The sequence below is a fragment of the Ascaphus truei genome, chromosome 5, assembly GCF_040206685.1.
Source record: "Ascaphus truei isolate aAscTru1 chromosome 5, aAscTru1.hap1, whole genome shotgun sequence".
In the NCBI taxonomy this organism is placed as follows: Eukaryota; Metazoa; Chordata; class Amphibia; order Anura; family Ascaphidae; genus Ascaphus; species Ascaphus truei.
In genome coordinates this window covers 80,684,059-80,704,095 of record NC_134487.1, presented here as the reverse complement: position 1 = coordinate 80,704,095, position 20,037 = coordinate 80,684,059, and the positions used below count along the sequence as shown (strand labels likewise).

Below are 20,037 nucleotides of genomic sequence, written 5' to 3'. Positions count from 1 at the left end.
GAGTTGTTGCCAGGGACGCTGTGTACCTTTTGCCCTCATGGACTGTGCTATTGTGCTAAAAATAGAGTCCACCGCATGGACTGTGTTCTCAAAATGGCGTTCCTGCCAGAAAACCGGGACTGTATGGGCTTGCAGCAAGTTGCAAGCTGTTTTCTGCAAACTCAGTTGCAAGCTATTCGGAGCCAAGGTACCGCCCATGGCTGTGACTGGCTCAGTCTTGCCAGGTCACACACTTTTCTTCTATGCCCCTGTCCTAAATTTCACGTAGGGGAGGGGAACACCCAAGAGCCAATCGGAGACCGTCCCTGCCCTGGAGGAGCCAACTACGCCCTGATCCAACTCAGTTCCACAGAGCTGTTGTGTACTGCTGCTTACTACACTGCCTCATACTGCTAAAGAAAGACTAACAAAAATGTCTACCCTAGTGATTGCTAATTACTATCTACCAGGGGGCTACTTGGTGGTCACGGTAAACGACCGTGTCACCTGCGCTGTGTATTCCCGAACTGCTGGCTCCCTAGGGGCGATGTCAGCACCAATGCACAGTGTCAGCACTTCAGGGCCTTATTCATGCGGCCTGCCAGCCCTGGGCCAGCCGACGTCGTTTTCCTGCCAATCGAACGGGCCTCCACACCAACCGGTGCGGCCCCTACAGCTGTCCCTCCTGCAGACGACATTGTGGACCCGTGTGCCCTAACCATTGTGCCCGGATGCCCCCGTGGTCTGGTGCCAGAAACGGCCTATCCTGCGAAGTTGCTGACAGTTTCAGGTCTGGAACCCGTGTATGCTGACCGGGTGTGATGGTTCAGGGGATTCCTTCCCCTCCATGTGTCTCTGGCGCTGCTCTCCCTCCTGCCTCTCATGTCCCTTCCTTTCCTCCCCGTTCTGTTCTTCCTTCCTCCTCCCACATTCGTCCCTCTGCGGCAGCCCCTGACGCTCTCCCAGCGTCTGTGCGCATTCCCCGCAGGGCAAGCACGTCTTCTCAGTCTCCCTTTCCCCTCTACGGCACTCCCCGCTCACGGTCTCCCTCTGCTCCCACTCCGGTCCCCTTACCTCCTGCAGACTCTCCCCCGGTTCTCCTCCTGCCCTCGACGGGTGCCCCTGCGGCGCCGGCTCCACACGCCTCTTGACACAGCCTGTGCGTGCGCACTCTAACCTTATAGAGGACGCGCGCACACGCTCCTCTTGTAGGCCTTCCCAGACCCCTGGCTCCTCCTCTCATGCTGTACTGGCTATCTCCCTCTCTGACTCACATGTCTCCTCCTCCTCTCCTTCTCACCTGTCCCTGCTGCCTCTCACTTCACCTTCTGCTCCTCCTCTCTCTCCCATTGGTGTTTCCTCCTTTATAACCCCAGTCTTTCCTCTAACGCATTTCTCTGCATAGTTCTTTGTAACATCTATGTGTGCAGTCCTATGCGTGGCTCTCCTGTGTTTTCCAGCTTCTGTTCCTGCTCCTGCTTACCCCTGGATCTCCCTGGCTTGACCTCTGCTTGTACTGGATTACCCTGTTCTCTCCTGCCCTTGAACCCTGCTTACGGATATGACTTTGCTGACTTCTGTTATCCCTGGACTCTGGCTTACGGACATCACTATCCTGCTCTCTATTGCCCTAGACTCTGGCACACGGACATCACTAACCGAACTCTATATCCCAAGGAGCTGCAAGTATACTCTAACCATCTTTCTACAGGCCCGGCAACGCACTACCACACTCCGGGCACGCCCTCACTGCTGTGGGTGCGTGTGTTAACCCTACCCACCTCAGTACTGGGGACTGGCCAGGTCTGCGGGCACACAGGCGTTACACCGGGAGGGTGAGTTGACTGCCCTGGGGGTGTTGGGTGTGCTTTCCCTGGCAGCACGGGAGCGGGCAAGCTCCATGCCAATAGCCACCAGGGAATGTGTGGTGCCCTGACATCGCACCCAGGAGGAGGTGTCCTTATCTTCCTCAGAAGAAGACGCTGCAAGCCATCCAAGACCTGCGGAGGAAAGACAGTCCCTTACCTGCAGTCGGAGGCGAAGTCCCGATCCAGAGGCATCCATCCAGAAGGCCATGGTGCATCCGGAGCCCCAGAGGAGCCACACACTGAGGAAGATGCCAGAGCTGTGAAAGACCCATCTGCGGTGAATCCTGGGAGCCAGAAGATGTCCCCTACCTTTGGATGGGGAGGCTCCCACATTTTACTTCACTCACGGTTCTGCTGCGGCCTACCCGGACGAGGAGCCAGTCGGGGCCTTGTTCGTTGTGCAGAGTTGTGATGCACTTCTGGCGCTGCCGGACGTGACGTCATCCTTGCTGCCGTACCGGTGCCAGCCTGGGGCTCTCACGAGATCGTCGATCCCTGATGACGTCGACAAGATGGCGCCTATTACAGCTGCAGAACCTCTGCCGGGACCTGCTGCAGTGGTGCTGGACAGTCTCCTACTGACACTCCACTACACAGGCCCGGATCCAGAGGAAGGGGTCACCGGATCCGTAATGCCATCCCAATACCACCCCAATGGAGCCGTGGTAAGCCTGCCCACATGCACTGGCTATGGACACTGTTAGGCCCCGTTCACCGACCTTACCCACCCATGTCCATTCCAGTGTCAACCCTGTTCAGGACAGTGCCATGACCACCCCCATTACATCTGCCCTTGCGGAACCCATCTATGTTTTGTCTCATTTTCCCAGTAATGATCTGTCCCCTGGTTTATCCACTGATCTAAGGGACTGGGATTTTGGGGTGAGGGGTGGTTGGTCTGACAAATTTGAGGGGGAGATACCAGCTTCCAGTCATATACCAGTTGCTAAATCCCCTAGGTTTTTTAGGTCATTTAGAAAATACTCTCACAACAATCAGCGTCATCTGGAGTATCATCACAAATGGACACTAGGTCCAGTAGCCCAAACCCAGAATAGCTGTCCGGGAACCCCTTAAGTGGTGGGGTTTCAGGGCTTCCCTGCCAGTGGATAGAGATGTACCCTTCAGCCCCTCCTGTGCTGACTGCAGCCAAAGATCTGAACAGAGGGCCAGGCCTCGAGACACAGAGAAGGCCAGTACCATCCAAAGGTCTGGAACCTATCCTAAAACCCTATGTTTTTGCTGTAATAACACCTGCAGTGAATGTTACAATAAAGGATCCTGTTTTATATACCCCTGCCTGAGCCTACAGTCTATTGGGTAGGGATATGCAAGAGAAGGCTGCCATGGTGTGGACTGTCTACAGTTACCCTGGAGCCTGCTATGACTGGAGACGTTGCACCAAAACCAGAATGTCAGCCTGAGGATCACCAAAAGTCTGTCCTGTTTCCTCTTACTATTGCGGACACTCATCTCTCCTGAACCCTCACAGGTAACAAGCACATGACACCTGTAGCTTTAACAAGATCTCCCAGGGGGGGTAGGGGCGGGGGACTACAGCGCTACATATATATATATATATATATATATATATATATATATATAAAGAGGAAATACAGTAGCGCCACTTGTGAAACAGAGTAATATAAAAATGTGAAATAGTATTAAACTAATAATATATATAGAAAAAATATAGAAAAAAATATATTAATCTAAAAAATATATTCCGTGCCAACAATAGTGATAACATACATAACAGACAAAAAAAGAAAAACAAAAATGCAGAAAGTCCAACCCTTAGTGCAAGTCCAGAAAAATTCAAATTAGGAATAAGATGGTTTCCAAGGATCGAAGGCTGCTCTCAGAAGGAATAACCAATTCCAGCAGAAATCTATAGAAACAGAAGAACAGAGAGCGCACGTCCCATAGTGTAAAAAAGTACATTTAATATTAAAAAGATCACAAGGGGATTAAGGACACTCACAAAAGTAAAAGAAAATCAAGCAGTTTGTGATATAATCACCACCAACAGGGCAACATCGTCCTGGATCACACCAACGGATCGATATCCAATCCGGTTCACTTCCAGCAGCTCTAGATGGATAAGAACGCCGTGTCTCTGCTTGTAGTGCGATTTCCAAGTATCAGCCTCAGATCAGCTCCATGCGCTTTCCGGCCGTAAAGTGCGCACTTGCGTGATGACATAATGTCGCGGTGACGTACCCTGATGCGTTTCGTCACTACAGTGACTTTTTCAAAGGGAATAGTAACATGGTGGAGGACTCGGTCTTTATAGGCACACCCACAGAGAGGGGAGTGGTCAAAGGAGCAACCAGAGGCCAATCGCCAGTGCCTATACAATAAGGCTAAGACACTGGAGAGTAGCCAATAGGAACGCCCGTAACCGTCCTAATGTATACAAAACAATGCATTGCAAAATACAATATAATAGTAGGCATATTGGCCACAGATAAAATAAAATAATTAAAATCATACTGCATATAAACAAACTAATTAATCAATAAAATTAATTGCAACACACAATAATAAAAAAAACTTTACATATGTATGTGCGTGTATATGCGCGTGGACACACATAATCATGTCTCACACGCATACACATACACAAATAATGAAGGACCCAAAGTTAAATTCTCTATATAATTATATCTATAATCAAAAAATATAATGATAAAAACATGTCCATATGCATATACATATACACATACCCCAGGTCACCCATCATTCCATAAACATAAAAGTACAGATACATTTCATTTAGTATATAGTGAAATATATACATGTGTAGTCATGTATATAAAGGAGAAATGATCAACTCAATAAAAACCACATGATGAGACATATAAAATGCTTAATCCAATATAACAATAATACAGAATCTTATACCCCAAAAAAGAATGAGGGGGTGTTTTTTACCAACATGAATTCAGTGTTATTGACTTGATCATTGATGTCGACTTCAAGGCTAGAACAATATAGAAAACCTTATTATGTATATTAATATATTAATATTAGGCTTGGAGTGTGAGAAGGGGGAATGGGAGAGGTAATCGGAAAGGAGGGGGAAGGTAGAGGAGAGGGAAAGAAGGGCGGGGGGAAAGGGACGGGGGGAAAGAAATGGAAAATGACGGGGAGGGTAGGGGGGGAGCGGGGTGAAATAGAGGGGAGAAGGAATAGGGCGGGGGGAAAATGAGGGCAAATTAAATGTACACAGAGGAGGGCGGAGCAGAGTCAATGAAAACAGAGCTAGGAATTACATCAAAGTACTGGTGTCCAAACATTCAGTGAGTCCACCAGGGGTTAGAGTACCCAACTGGTGGATCCAATAAGTCTCCCTACGGCACAACATTTTGTATCTATCCCCCCCTCGAGCAGAGGGAGGAATGTGCTCAATACCCATAACCAATAAGGAATCCGGATTCCTATTATGACAACATTTAAAGTGTGGTGAAAGATTATGGGTACTGACACCATGTATCACATTCCTCCTATGCTCGAGGAAACGGGTACTAAGGGATCGAGTGGCGCGACCCACATATTGCTGGCCGCAACCACATTGTAAAAGGTAGACAATATAAGTGCTAAGGCAATTAATACTGCCCCTAACCTTATATTTGCCACCTTTTCGAAGGGAGACAAACTCCGATGTGAAAGTCAGATGTTTACATGTGATGCAGCGGCCTCTACCGCACCTGTGGTTGCCAAACCGGATCACACATGTGGGGCATTGGCAGCTGCATCAACCAATCTTAATTTACTCGGAGCTAGAATGGTTTTAATATTTTTGGCTTTCCTATATATGATTGGTGGTCAATCAGGAAGAATATTTCACAAATGAGGGTCGTATTTCAGGATGCTCCAATGGGTATTTAATATATGTTTGATGGATCTAAATGATTGATTAAAAGTGGTGATGAACCTAGGATTTCCATCAGCATTACCCGATCTACTTCTAGGTTCACCGTAACCTACATGTACCTTTGTGGAGCTTTTGGATTTCTTGAGTAATGTTGATCTATCAGAGGCCTGTACCATGCTGAAGGAGTCATTAATAAGACCGGGATCATAACCTTTCACCGCAAATTTATTGCTAAGGTCTTTGGATTGAATAAGAAAATCGCTCTCTTTGGTACAGTTCCTTTTCAAACGATAAAACTTCCCCAAAGGAATGTTTTTGAGCCACTGTGCATGGTGATTACTGGATGAATGAACATAATTGTTAACAGAAACGGACTTGAAGTGAGTGGTAGTGATAATATTGCCTTCTGGATCTGAGGTCAAAACTAGATCCAGAAACACCACAGAGATAGAACTAATTTCAATGTGAACTTCAAGCCCATTTCACTCTGATGAAAAGAACTCAGGACATCAGACAAAACTGTGACATCACCCTCCCAAATAATAATAATATCATCAATGAAACGACCATAGTATACAAGGCCAGCCCCCAGCCCGGCATTCTGCCAAATAGATGTTTCTTCCCAATATCCCATAAAGAGATTGGCATAGCTGGGGGCAAACCTCGTACCCATGGCCGTTCCACAGATTTGCAAATAAAATAAATCCTCAAATGAAAAATAATTGCGCGTCAAAATAAAAGTGATACTATCCAATAAAAATTTCTTATGTGAAGTGGGAATAGAAGGATCCGAATTTAACCAGAAGTCAATTGCCCTGATCTCCCTGGAATGATCTATGCACGTGTAAAGAGATGACACGTCACATGTGGCCCAGAGGTAATTGGGCTTCCATTTAATCTCAGAGATGGAGTCGATGACATGCAGCGTATCCCTAATATGTGACCTGAGCTTAGCTACAAAGGGTTGGAGATAGTAATCCACATATTGGGATAGGCCGGATGTCATCGACTGCACCCCCGAAACAATGGGTCTTCCAGGGGGATCAACAAGAGACTTATGGACCTTGGGTAAATGATAAAAAATGGGGGTGCGTGGGTGATCAGAATACAAAAATTTAAATTCTAATTTTGTTAATACACCATTATCCAAAGCCTGTGTCAAATGTGATTTCAATTCAGAAAGAAATAGTGTTGTGGGATCAGCCGACAAAGAGGAATAGGAGGCAGAGTCTCCCAGGAGTCGAAAGGCCTCTCTCAGATAAGCCGATCTATCCTGGATTACTATGCCCCCACCTTTGTCGGCTTGTCTGATGATGATGTCCCTATTGTTCTTAAGATCATTGAGTGCATCCAGTTCACCTTTGGTCAAATTAGAATTAAATCTATAAGGTTTAGTACACAGTGACTCAAAATCTCTTAATAACAAGTTGTAAAATGCATCAATGAATCCTCCCTTGGATTGATAAGGGAAGAAAATCGATTTTGGTCTGAAGGGGGAATGCATGACCGATAATTCCCCCTCCTGACCAGTATCTGACAAATACAGTATGTAGAATGAATGGTGAAATCAAAATTGTCAATGGCATGATTAAATGATCCCGGTAATACCTCCGACTCCGTCAGCAAGCCTACAAGAGCCTCTGTACAGGTTTCTTCCTGTGAACTAGTGGTAAATGCGGACCTTGCTTGTACTCTATTTTTCTCCTTAATATTGAAATAACGTTTTAGAGTGATTTTCCTAATAAAACTATTAAAGTCCACAAATAATTGGAAGGCACTGGGACCTGTATTGGGTGCAAAAGAAAGTCCTTTCTCCAGAAGTAGTGATTGGTATATCGATAACTGAAAAGTAGAAAGATTAAATATTCCACTACTCTTTGGAAGGGTTAACTCTCTTCTGACCTCCTTTTTTCTCTGGACGGCTCTGCCCCCTCTAACTCCTCTGCCCCTCTTTCTCCTAGATGGACTGGATTGTTTGAGGCCCCCCGCCATAGGGGATAATGTTTCTCCTTCTCTTTTTCTCTAAGTGGCTTCTCCTGTCGTGGAGTCAAGTCTAAAAAATGTAAAGATCTCTGTTGATCTCTATGTGCCTTGGGTCTAGCACCCCCATTGATGTCACTAGGGACAATTTCCCTCTCTCTATCCTCAAGAAGCGTCTCAACCTCTAGCACAGTGTATCTGTTCTCTGGGGCCCGTGCAATACCTGAACCTGTATTCAAGGTTTGTTGGACCGGGCGATGCATCATATATATAATGCAGTGGAAGAAAGAGTAGTATACATACCTGTATCATGAATTGATGCAACTGATATCTTCATTGTATTTGTTACTTCTGGCAATCAATAGGTTAAAGAAAAATAATAAGGTTAATTTTGCTGTTTTATAAATACATGATAGTAAACATCATTTTATTTGCATATTATTATTATAATTCGGTGATTGTAATACTTAATATTGCGTCCTTCTTCTTGCTGCTTGTTGTAGGGGCAGTTCAGTATTAGCCTATCAGGAACCGATTTCAGAATATCAAATGCAGCCAGGTGGATTGCTCAGGGCAATTATGCAACTGTCAATGTGCACAGGTCACAGGTAAGTGACGAGCAGTATGCACAATGTAACTGCATTCAGGGAGAAGCAGTAAGGACCATAACATTCATGGAGCAATTGCTCAAGACTTATAAACTTGTGTACATTTCTTGTATATGTATTGGAAAAATCTGGATATTTTACATTTTAATACAATAGTACATATTATTGTATATGAATACTTCAAAACACAGACATTTTTCTACAGTAATGTGCCTTGCATTTGGTCAGAAGATCACATCTGAAGAAAGTCACTTTGGCACCTTCTCAGTATGCTGGGATGATGTATTTCCAGTGCTGGCTATTGCCATCTTGCTTCAAAGGACTGGGACTAGAACCGCCAGCAGTACAGGGCAGACATCTTCATAACATTTTCACTATGGGCCTATGATTTTATAAACTTGCTTACAACATAGCACATTCAATGCACAACATTATACATTTTGTAACCAATTTCATATTCACTTTATCATATGGCACATGAAACATTTATTTGTTTATTTATAAAATATTTTACCAGGTAGTAATACATTGAGAGTTACCTCTCATTTTCAAGTATGTCCTGGGCACAGAGTAAAACAAATAATACATTACATGGTTTCAAGTACAGTTACATAAATGAACAGGGTATACATTATATACAAGACATTGCGTGCACAGTTAAAGAAAATATATATTATGAGCATAGTAGATGAGGTTGAAAAAAAGACCACGGAGTTCAACCCTATCTGGCTCAGTAAAACAAATACAAACCAGCGCCCACGATAAAAGATAATGTCCAATGTACAAGAAAACAAAAAATGCAGACATCAAACATAAAACACAGAAGCTGAAGATATTAAACCTAATTTATTATAAAACACTATCTGGCTCATCCTATATACAGTATATTTATATTGATATAGAGCAGTGGTCCCCAACTCCAGTCCTAAGAAACCTTAACAGGTCAGGTTTTAAGGATATCCCTGCTTCAGCACAGGTGGTTCAGTCAAAATGATTGAGTCACCTGTGCTAAAACAGGGATATCCTTAAAAGCGGACCTGTTGGGGGTTCTTGAAGACTGAAGTTGGGGGGCGGGAGAATTGTTAGGTGGGGCGCGGGTGGTTACACAGGCCCCGTGCTCTTCCCCACAGCATTTAAATTAAATGCAGGGGGAGGCGTGAGGCCTCTGTAACTCACTTACCTGCTGCCACCAGGGTCTTCAAAAATGCGCTCTAGAGCAGGGGTGCGCAATCTGGGGGGCACGCGAGATTTTTCTGGGGGGGGGGGTGCAGTGGTTGCAGAGGCACTGCGCTCTTCCCAATGCATTTAAATGAAATGCCGGGGAACCGCGCGAGGCCTCTGCAATTACACTTACTGTTATTCAGAAGCTTGGCGTCAGCATGGCAACGCGGCATGAAATGACACTGCAGGGCCATGTGACGTGACGTCACATTACCTGGTGTCATTTGACGCCTGCAAAAAGGTATGGGGGGCGCGAGCGCTGGGGGCAGCAAGCAGGGGACGCAGGTTCACAAGTTTGCACACCCCTGCTCTAGAGGAATTCCTTCCTGATTGATGGCTATCACTTCCTTCCAGTGATGGCTATTACTGTAGGTTTCTCCTTAGGTGAAGATCCTTCTGATTTTTTTATTTATATGGCTTATGCCTCTATACTTTTCAAAAAAGAAATCTACTGTATCTGCCATCACATTCTCCATTGCTAGTAAATTCCACATTTCTTTGCCAATTGATTTACTATATCGTTCAGTCTTATGGTATTTGAAATAGGTAGAGAATAATGTAAAGTAGACAATGAAGATTCATACTATGACTAAATTAGGTTATTTACCAGTTAGCTTTGCAATTTTGCTAAATTTGTTAAAATCTGGTGAAGACTTTGTACATCTGAAGTTACTACATACAGGACAATATAAAGCTTCTTATATAGTACCATGCCAAAATATACAAATACTGTATGTATAAACCTATTTAAAATGCTGTAACTTGTTTTTTATATAGTATTATATGTTTTACTAAATGTATTGCATTGTTTTTATATGTTCCTAGCAAAATGTGGCACCTTTTGTTTGTTAGTATAAATAATGTTGAAGTTAACCTCTTATGTGCTTTTTACAGTAGGCTCACATACAGATTGTATGTTTGCTTAGCTATCTTGCTTTCAATACACTGCAGGCCTCTCAAACAGTACAAAATATTAGAGAAGCCACTGTAAATGGTGCTTTGCACTACAATTAATTGCCACAGTGGCACATGGTCTTATGGAACTAAGGGCACATACTCTACATCAAGTGCCGGTATGGGTTATCACATTCCTTCCGGCGTTAACTTCTATTGCCTTGAATGGGAGTTAATGCTGGAACGGGTACGATAACCCACACTAGAACTTGAGGCATGTGCCCTTAATAGAGATAAACTTCCGATGTTTAGCACTGTTATTCATGTGGTCTTTGTTTTTTTTTGTTATGCTATAAAAGATCTTGGAAATTGTAAGTGAATTACTTACTTTTTAATTCATTTATAAAGAAAACGGAATTACACTATTGGCATGTTGCGCTTGTCTCTTTTTTCTGTATAACCTATATGTTGTTTGTATTTTAGGATGGGACTAAAATATATGGAAGATGTGGAGGGTATTGTGGAAAATGTGTTCCCCATTCAAGTGCTGGCCTCCAGGTTCAAGTGCAGGAGAAATGATGGCAAATTACAATCTGTAGTGGTGCTAATACATGTTCCATTTTTTATACCTCATGAAGTTGCTGTTGAAAACCATTGTCTCAGTTTTACATGCTAGTGTCAGGCACATAAACCACTAATCATTTTGCGCCTACATTTTTTTTTTTAAATATTACTGTAACATGGAATAAATGATCATGCATTACATAGTTACATAGTAGATGAGGTTGAAAAAGGACATATGTCCATCAAGTTCAACCTATGCCAAATTTAGACGACAGATACGTTATCCTTTATTTATCTTACAGTACTGTATATTGAACCAGAGGAAGGCAAACAAAAAATCCCAGTGTTACTGTATATCATCCAATGATATCTCATAAAGGGTCAAATTAATTCCTTCCCGACTCCATATATTGGCAATCGGATTACTCCCTGGAACAACATCCTTCCCATTTTTACTTATTTGGTATATCCCTGTATATCTTTCCTTTCTAAAAAAGATGTCCAACCGTGTCAAAAAGCTGTCACAGTATAGATTAAATCAGAGCAAACGTTGGTAAAATAAATGGTATGCTTGTTGTAGCCAACAAATGCAAATAGAATTAAGAAAATATAGGCATACACATACTGTAGACTTCAGCATATAGTTTGAAATGAAATTAAAAAAAGTATTTATATATATATATATATATCTACTATATATTTCTGAAAGCACTGTATGCCTGTCTGCGTGTCCTCTGTCCCTAGCGGCAATCGCATTGGAGCTTTGGCCCGTCACTCCGCCTCAGGCCAATGAGATGGCTCCCTTGGCCGGCCCGCCCCCGCACACCTCTCATTGGCCTGAGGCGGAGTGACGGGCCAAAGGTCCAACACACACACACACACACTTACTTAGGGGTAGGGGGGGGTGTTACATACATTAGCAGCATGTATAACCCGGGGTGGGGCTCACAATGTTAGCAGCACATCTCCCGGTCTCTTACCCGCCGGTCCCGGAGGCTCCGCCGCTTCCTCCCCGAACATCAGCCTGCAATCCAACTCATCACAGCCGCAGTGCGCGCCGCTCATTGGGACCCGCGCGCACCTCCTCCTCTCTCCGGGTCTCCCGCGCTTTTTCCTCCTTCCCTCCCCCCGGCACCGCTACAGTCAACGGAGGAGTGGAGCGAGCGCCCGGGACACAGCGGGGGACTCTCACCTCACCACGGCTCTCACCACCCATAGGCCACTCCCTCACCCGGTGCTCTCCCCCTGCCCTTTGCCCCTCCCTGCCCTTTTCCCCCCCACCCCTCCCTGCCCCCCTGCCCTTTGCCCCCCCACCCCTCCCTGCCCCCTGCCCTTTGCCCCTCCCTGCCCTTTGCCCCCCGCCCCTCCCTGCCCTTTGCCCCCCTGCCCCTCCCTGCCCTTTGCCCCCCGCCCCTCCCTGCCCTTTGCCCCCCGCCCCTCCCTGCCCTTTGCCCCCCTGCCCCTCCCTGCCCTTTGCCCCCCTGCCCCTCCCTGCCCTTTGCCCCCCTGCCCCTCCCTGCCCTTTGCCCCCCTGCCCCTCCCTGCCCTTTGCCCCCCTGCCCTTTGCCCTCCCCGCCCTTCCACGCCCCTTGGCCCCCCCGCCCTTCCACGCCCCTCCGTCCGTCCCCCCTTCCACTCCATGCCCCCTGCCCTTCCACGCCCGGGCAACGCCGGGTCTCTCAGCTAGTATATATATATTCACAGAAACTGATGGTACTTCCAACTGATACAATATATTAATGTCTGCACTAGGTTGTTTCACTGTCACTAAAATGTTTTCCTGTTGCTAGTAATGTTTGTCATGTAGGCTATAATACTAGTTCCTAACATTGTTTTCTACATTGTACAGTAAATATCTGTAACTGTATAATATCAAGTCTTAGAGTTCTTGATATGAGGGTTAATTAGTCATAAACAAGTCATAGGATTAATACATAACCTACCTCTCAATCAGCTCTATGTAAAGACTTTTACTGTATTGTGTATATTATGTATGCTGTCATCTGCCTGTATATATAAATCATATTTTTCTATGTATATTTTTAAATGAGCTATTTTTAATTTCTGAAAATGGACTACTGCAAATAATGAGATATGTCTATGGAGCATTTTATAAGTATTTTCTGAAGAATCATAAATATGATACACACTTTTACTGGAAATTATGCAATCCTTACATTTTAAGTAAGGACTTGCTAACATATTTAAGAATATGGTGCTTGGAAAATTGTAGTTCTAACTTCAGGGCAAATTCTCAGGTATTAAAATACATGTCATATGTAAGTTTATTTGACCCTTCTAACTTCTCAGATATAGTTCATTCTAGCAAAATGTATTTTCTAGGCCAAATTATTAGGATTTTTTGAGCTGACCGATTGAATTACAAAAATCAATTGGTTATTATATGGCAGCTGTATTCTAGCAAAGCCCTGATACAAAGCATTTTTTTGTACTATACAAGGTGGGTAATACAACTATGAGGTGCTAAACCAGTTAGGATTTGGCTAACACATTTACTGTAGATGTAGTGTCTGTGATGTCTGTATCAGAAAAGAAGTACTTTTGCACTATGTGCCTTAATCTGTTGTAGAAAATGTTTGCTTATATTTAGAGCCATGTAAGTTATAAAATATTTATGTAAAATGTGTTTGTTTCATGGTGTCCTAAAGGCTTTTGATAAGTATGTTTTCATGGTGGCCTTACATACTCAGGGCCAGTGCAAAGGCACTCGGCACCCTAGGTGAACCTTCAGCCCAGCGACCCCCCGCCCCCACTTCCCCTGAACTTTCAGATTTATTATAGCCCCATTCTCTCTTATCCCCTCCCACTTCTCCTCTCTCACCTCCTCCTCAATCATTCCTTTTCTGTCACCCCCTCCTCCTCAATCTCTCCCTCCTATTCATCTTTCACCCCCTCATTCTCCTCTTCCTCCTCACCCCTTCCTCCACCTCCTCCTCCCTCACCCCCACTCCTCCTCTCACCCCCACTCCTCCTTTCACCCCCTTCACTCCTCCTCTCACCCCCCCCCCACTCCTTTCACCTCCCCCACCCACACCTCACCCCCCACTTATCCCCCCAGTCCACCTCTCACCCCCCTCAGTCCTTCTCTCACCCCCACTCTTCCTCTAACCCCACACCCTACTCCTCATCTCACCCACTCCCCCTCCTCCTCCTTTTCTCTACAACTCCTCCTTTATCCATTCTCCAAATTGCTCGCTGGTGCAAATGGAGCAAAGCACATTGATATTTTGACCCAATGTGATGTCGAATCAAAATTATTCATTTTGAGTAATGATCCTGTTTGTGACCTTTTATATATGTTCTACAACTTTATAAGCAAAACTTCTACTATGTGCAGCTTTCCACAGGTAACCTGCATGTTAGAAAGGTGGAAAGAGTGGAGAGCACAGGGGACCTTCAGTAATGTAACCCACCCAGGTCTACAGTTTTGTAAAAGTGGCTTTGTGGTGGCTTCTGTGTTATCCTCTTCCCTACAGACTATTGATTCATTATTGCAACCATGGACTCATCAGCTTTTACGACATTGAATGTAGTATTTATGGCAATAAGGATTTTTGAGAGGTGGAATGCTTCCCAGATTATGAACTGGCTACTCCGGAATGAAGAGGATACTAGAAATATATAATTACCTGAAGGTGACTGTGGACTTGATTTATATTTACATGTACTTTAGTGATCATTTCCGAAAAGTGTGATCCTGCTAAGCTGGGTGAATGTTTTGAAACTTTTCAATAAAAAAATATCAGTGCCTCAAACGATACATTGAGTGTTCATCTTGCTTTTAAGAATATCCTAAGACGCAAATCTAAGGGACTGCATTATAACTAACAAGTACAGACATCTGTAAAATGATAAACTGTAGAATTCCAGAAATATATGGAAGTTAAAATACATATAAGCTGCCTCTCTATCAAACTGAAGACAGTTGATTAATTTTAAATAATTATGCGGCCCAGGTAACAAATAAAGTTTCTAGATATATATACATACATATATATATATATATATTGCGCACTTTCCCCCACCCTATGGAAGATGTGGCAACAACGGTGTATGGTGCGTTACCTGTGGCTCACAGAAGACCTGAACCTCCGCTGCTGGGAGCATGGGGTGTACCCGAGTCTTATGGTGACAGCGCCTCCACCTGCAAGGGATCCCGACTTGGAGGGATGGACCCCTACAGGAACAGTAATAGTAATACACGCACACACAAATATATGCTCAGAACCTTTTACTGAACATAATAATATTATTATACCAACAGTGAGTGTCCCTAGAGTACATTGGGTGCCAGGCACCAATTCCCTGATGTCCCTTTCCCAATGTCAAGGCCCATCCAAAGTATTGGAGATAGTGCTATCCCTTGGAGTGTAAGTGCACTTGGTTAGGTACCTGCCCAGAGCTCCAGCACCCGGGTATTGCAGAATAACAAGGAGGATCTGTCTGATCCAACGTTGTCGTCCGCCTCTGCATGGGGGTGAATTCCGGCGTGGATAATATCACCCTACCGTCTTTACCGCATAACTGGTCTGGTCCCAGACCACAGGCCACAGTCACCGTGTGGCGTCTCACCGGTGCTGTATCTGACTATATGCAGCTACTAGGGAAAAGTAAATGTAGAGAGAAAACCAAGGAGCACTGCAGCAAAAGAACTGGAGGCAGATCAAAAAGTTGAAAAATAAAAAAAGATTTATTCAATATATCATGCCCATGAGAGAGCTAAAAAGCACTCTGACGCGTTTCCCGCTGTCCTGGCGCTTTATCAAAGAGTGCTGTGTACAGATACACTGGATCCTTATGTAGTGAGTCACCCAGACCGGAAGTGCGTCACCGCTGCAAGAGTCACAGAAACAAGCGCACTCCCGGAAACCAGAGACTCAAATACAAAGGTAATCACAATGCAAATAACAATTTAAAACAAAAGCAAACAAATTCTACATTATTAAAAGAATCAAAAAACGGAGGATGTTAACATAGTAAATTAAAATAATATAGCATAATCAAAATAATATAGTGATATACCTTAAAAGAAAATAAGGATTAGTCGGCACAGGGATAATCACAGATATAACACATATAGAATAGTTGTCATAATACTCAATTGAGTGGATATATAAACACACTCTATTGAATAAAAAAAGCTCTTAATCCGAGAATATATCTCACTGATTATATTAAAAGAAATGTTAAAGCATCTGTTTATAAGAACCCTGCTGGTAAGAATAACACTATGAATCACAAGTGAAACAAAAATGTGACAATAGTACAGGCATACCCCGCATAAACGTACGCAATGGGACTGGAGCATGTATGTAAAGCGAAAATGTACTTAAAGTGAAGCACTACCTTTTTTCCACTTATCAAAGCATGTACTGTACTGCAATCGTCATATACGTGCATAACTGATGTAAATAACGCATTTGTAACAGGCTCTATAGTCTCCCCGCTTGCACACAGCTTCGGTACAGAGAGCGGGTATTGCTGTTCAGGACGTGCTGACAGGCGCATGCGCGAGCTGCCGTTTGCCTATTGGGCGATATGTCCTTACTCGCGAGTGTACTTAAAGTGAGTGTCCTTAAACCGGGGTATGCCTGTAGTGCTCTGAGAGCGCCTGAAAAAATGTAACTAGCAAGTGTGAAACAATCTTTCTAAAAGAAATACTATAGCATCGTTATTGCAACTAAAGTAAATGAACCATAAACTGTTACTTATCAGTATATCTTAATAAATGTATCCCTAATACGAACATGGAATAATGAACATGTAATAGAGCACAGGCTTAAGACATAAAAATCTAAACTTGTAGATTAATTGGATTACATGAAGATCGCAAAAACATCACCAAAGTATATCAATCTTGGTCATTATCCAAGAAATATAGAGGGCAAATTATGTCTCCAGATGTTTTAAACTGGAGCAACAGCAATGTTAATATTTAGAGCTAGTGGAATTGGAAGGACAACTAGAAAAAGTAAATAGGACAGGATTGATCTAATGAAAAAATGGTATCTCACACAAGAATAACTCATAGAAAAATTTTAATATCCCATTCTGTATTGATACCTTTTGGGGATAAAACATCAAGGGCATGTATCCAGTACATTTCCCTTTGATTGTGGAGTTTAAGTCTATCTCCCCCTCTTATTGGCATAGGTACATGTTATTTTCCCATAAATCTGAAATTAGAGATATCCCCTGAGTGACAACCATTGAAATGCCTCGAAACAGGTAAAATCTCATTTTTATTTATAATGGATCTTACGTGTTCCATAACGCTATTTTTTAAAGGTTTAATGGTCCTTCCCACATATCCACTGCCACATCCACATGTGAGATATATACAACATAAGACGTGTCACAGTTAATGAACACTCGTATATTATGGGAGCGTTTATTAATTGTAAGAACAACTTTTTTAGACTGAACCGCATATGTGCACATAATGCATTTACCACATTTGAAAAACCCCTGAGGTTTCCCTGAATCCTGAGTTGTCAATCCTGATGAAAATAAACTGGGTGTACGCCTGGCCTTAAAGGGCAGGGGAAGGCAGCGTAGTAAAAGTCCAAAGCAGAGTTCAAGTTCAAACCAAGGGAATCCAAACAAGGGCAGGGACAGGAATCAGAGCTGTAAAAGACAAGGGAGATGGGCACAGACACTGCACACACAGGAGCTACAGGAAAGCTATGCAGAGCGAGGAAGCAGAGGGCAGAGTGGGGTTATAAAGGAGGGAGGACAAATAGCAGGAAGGGAGGAGCAGGGGTTTGTCTGGGAGCTTGCAGGGATAGGTGAGTGAGAGTAGGGGAGAAGACAGGGAGGTAATCTAGGGTAATGGCCTGTAAGCTGTGAGGGGCGGAACCAATATCAGGGGAGGGTTGGTAAATAGAGCGGGTGCGCGCGCCCTCTGTAACGCGGTCACGTGCACGCAACACGCGAGTGCCAGAGCGTGGGGGAAGCATCGTGGAGGAGGTGCTCGGCAAAAGGGGGAAGGAGCGGAGGAAGCAGGTGAGGGAACGGAGGCACGCCGAGGGGCACGTGTCCCCTGACGGGGAACCAGGGAGCGGGAACTTGCGCGCACACTGGAAAAACCGCGCGAGTGCGTGGACCGCGAACGGGAGCGCGCTGAGCGTGCCGCAAGGGAATGGGACAGGGAAGGTGAAGGCAGAGGAAGGGAAGGGCTGGCCGGAGGGAGCAAGGTGACGGGGACACGCTGGGAAGAGCGAGTCCCCTGATCCATTACACTGGGGGATAAATTATGTGCCAAAGATTTAGCCTTTCGAAATGCAAAATGGGGACCCCTCTTAACTTTTGATCTAATATCAGTACTCTCCAATGTTTAGAAAAATAGAAAACGGATTTGAGATGCTTGTTTACTACAGTATGTTTAGTTATAAACATAGGTAGTTGTCTATTATATCTAAATTTGGAATCTCTCCTAGTGTTGGCATTCCCTGGTGTCTTTAGTAGATCATCTCTGATCTTGGATTTAGCATGTAAATATGCATTATCAGTGTCTTTTAGAGCATAACCTCTCGATAAAAATCTCCGTTTGTGTTCGGTAGATTGTGCCTCAAATGCCTCCTCACTCGAGCACAACCTCCGCAAACGAAGAAATTGACCTTTGGGGATCCCTCTTTTTAAGGCTGGCGGGTGATTACTATCAGCAAGCAAAAAGTTATTCCTAGCATTTTCCTTTCCATAGATGTCTGTCTGAATTTTATTATCGACATCTATATAAAGAATTAAATCAATAAAGTGTATAGTGTTGAGACTTTGTTCATACAGTAAGTTAAGGACATATAAATGTCTTCCCTTGTCTAGCAGTTCCAACAATTCTTTCTTATAGCTTGGTGTAGGTCCTTTTTTAAAGGTTTATAAGTTGTAAGATCTCCCAATAGCCTCAGGGCCTCCTTCTCACAATCGCTGGCTGCTTGCACAACAATTGTACCACCTTTGTCCGGATTTTTTTTATAATTAAAAACTTATCCATCTTCCACAATTTTAGAAATATCTTATTTTAATCGCCTATAACCACTTTTCCTGTCCTTGCTCCAAGCTTTTTAAGGCCAAACGTTTCTTGTTCTTCTGACACATCTCTATCCCAAACCAGTGTGTCCTCGGATTTGCTTCCATCTTCATCAGTGACATTACATGAAGGTACATTTTAAGGGTAATTTCTTCCAAGGCTACATGCTCCTTGTCCAGTAGGTGGCAGACTTGTCCTGGGAATTGTTTCATCCCTAGCCAGGGCAATATGAAACCATTTTCTGTGATGGCAGGGTATCTTTTGCTTATATGGCATTAGTAATATTTTTTTTTGTGTTCAAGTAGAATTCTTATAATTTGTTCTTATATAAAGAATGGATATATCTATTTAGTACCTTTTCCACACACAAACCTGTTATTTCATCAGTAAGATACGTATTACAATTTACCTGGGAGGATATTATATATTAAAAACAAAACATAACATATACAGATGTAGTCAGACTTACTATTCCCACAGATAATTCAAAATATTGAAACATGCCTCAAGAGTTTCCATAGAATGCAATAGTAATGTTGCTGCAGAATACCAGGGCATGCCCAAATTTGCCTCATAAAAATGCACAGTCTGGCTACATCTGTATATGTCTTAAAATTCTTTAATACCATAAATTAATTGGTACCGTGACAGGCTTGTTAATAAATGGGAGGAGGGAACGTGTCTCAGAATGTGGAATGCAATAGGAATTAGAATTTCCAATGAAAGGTTAGGCTTGCTCAGACCGAGGACGATTGTCCTCTTATCTAGGAGCAAAATGAAATACATAGATATTTGGTCATGTAAATGAATTACAAATATATTAATTTAATTAATATGACCAAATGCATATGCAGTGCAATTTTACAGAAGTGCCCCCACATATTCCCCTTTTCAAGGTACTGTTGAGGAACATATGAACACTCCAATGACAGAATTGGGGAACACGTAATTAACCGTGATTTAGGTTGCCTTTTAAGAGTCTATGGTGAGAAGGGA

At 43.6% G+C, this 20,037-nt stretch overlaps 1 protein-coding gene and 1 long non-coding RNA gene across 2 annotated transcripts in view; one reads left to right on the top strand and one right to left on the bottom strand.

Annotated features, from left to right (window-relative positions):
* The window catches only part of ADAMTS20 (ADAM metallopeptidase with thrombospondin type 1 motif 20), a 293,501-nt gene extending 281,751 nt beyond the window's left edge, over positions 1-11,750 (top strand). Inside the window, exons 38-39 of the mRNA XM_075600093.1 lie at positions 8,211-8,315; positions 10,914-11,750. Coding sequence (XP_075456208.1) covers positions 8,211-8,315; positions 10,914-11,009 — 201 coding nt within the window. The 3' untranslated portion in view covers positions 11,010-11,750. The remainder of the gene's footprint in view (positions 1-8,210; positions 8,316-10,913) is intronic.
* LOC142495100 (uncharacterized) overlaps positions 1-20,037 on the bottom strand; it is a 168,149-nt gene that overhangs the window by 21,620 nt on the left and 126,492 nt on the right. The gene's annotated exons all lie outside the window — the stretch shown is intronic.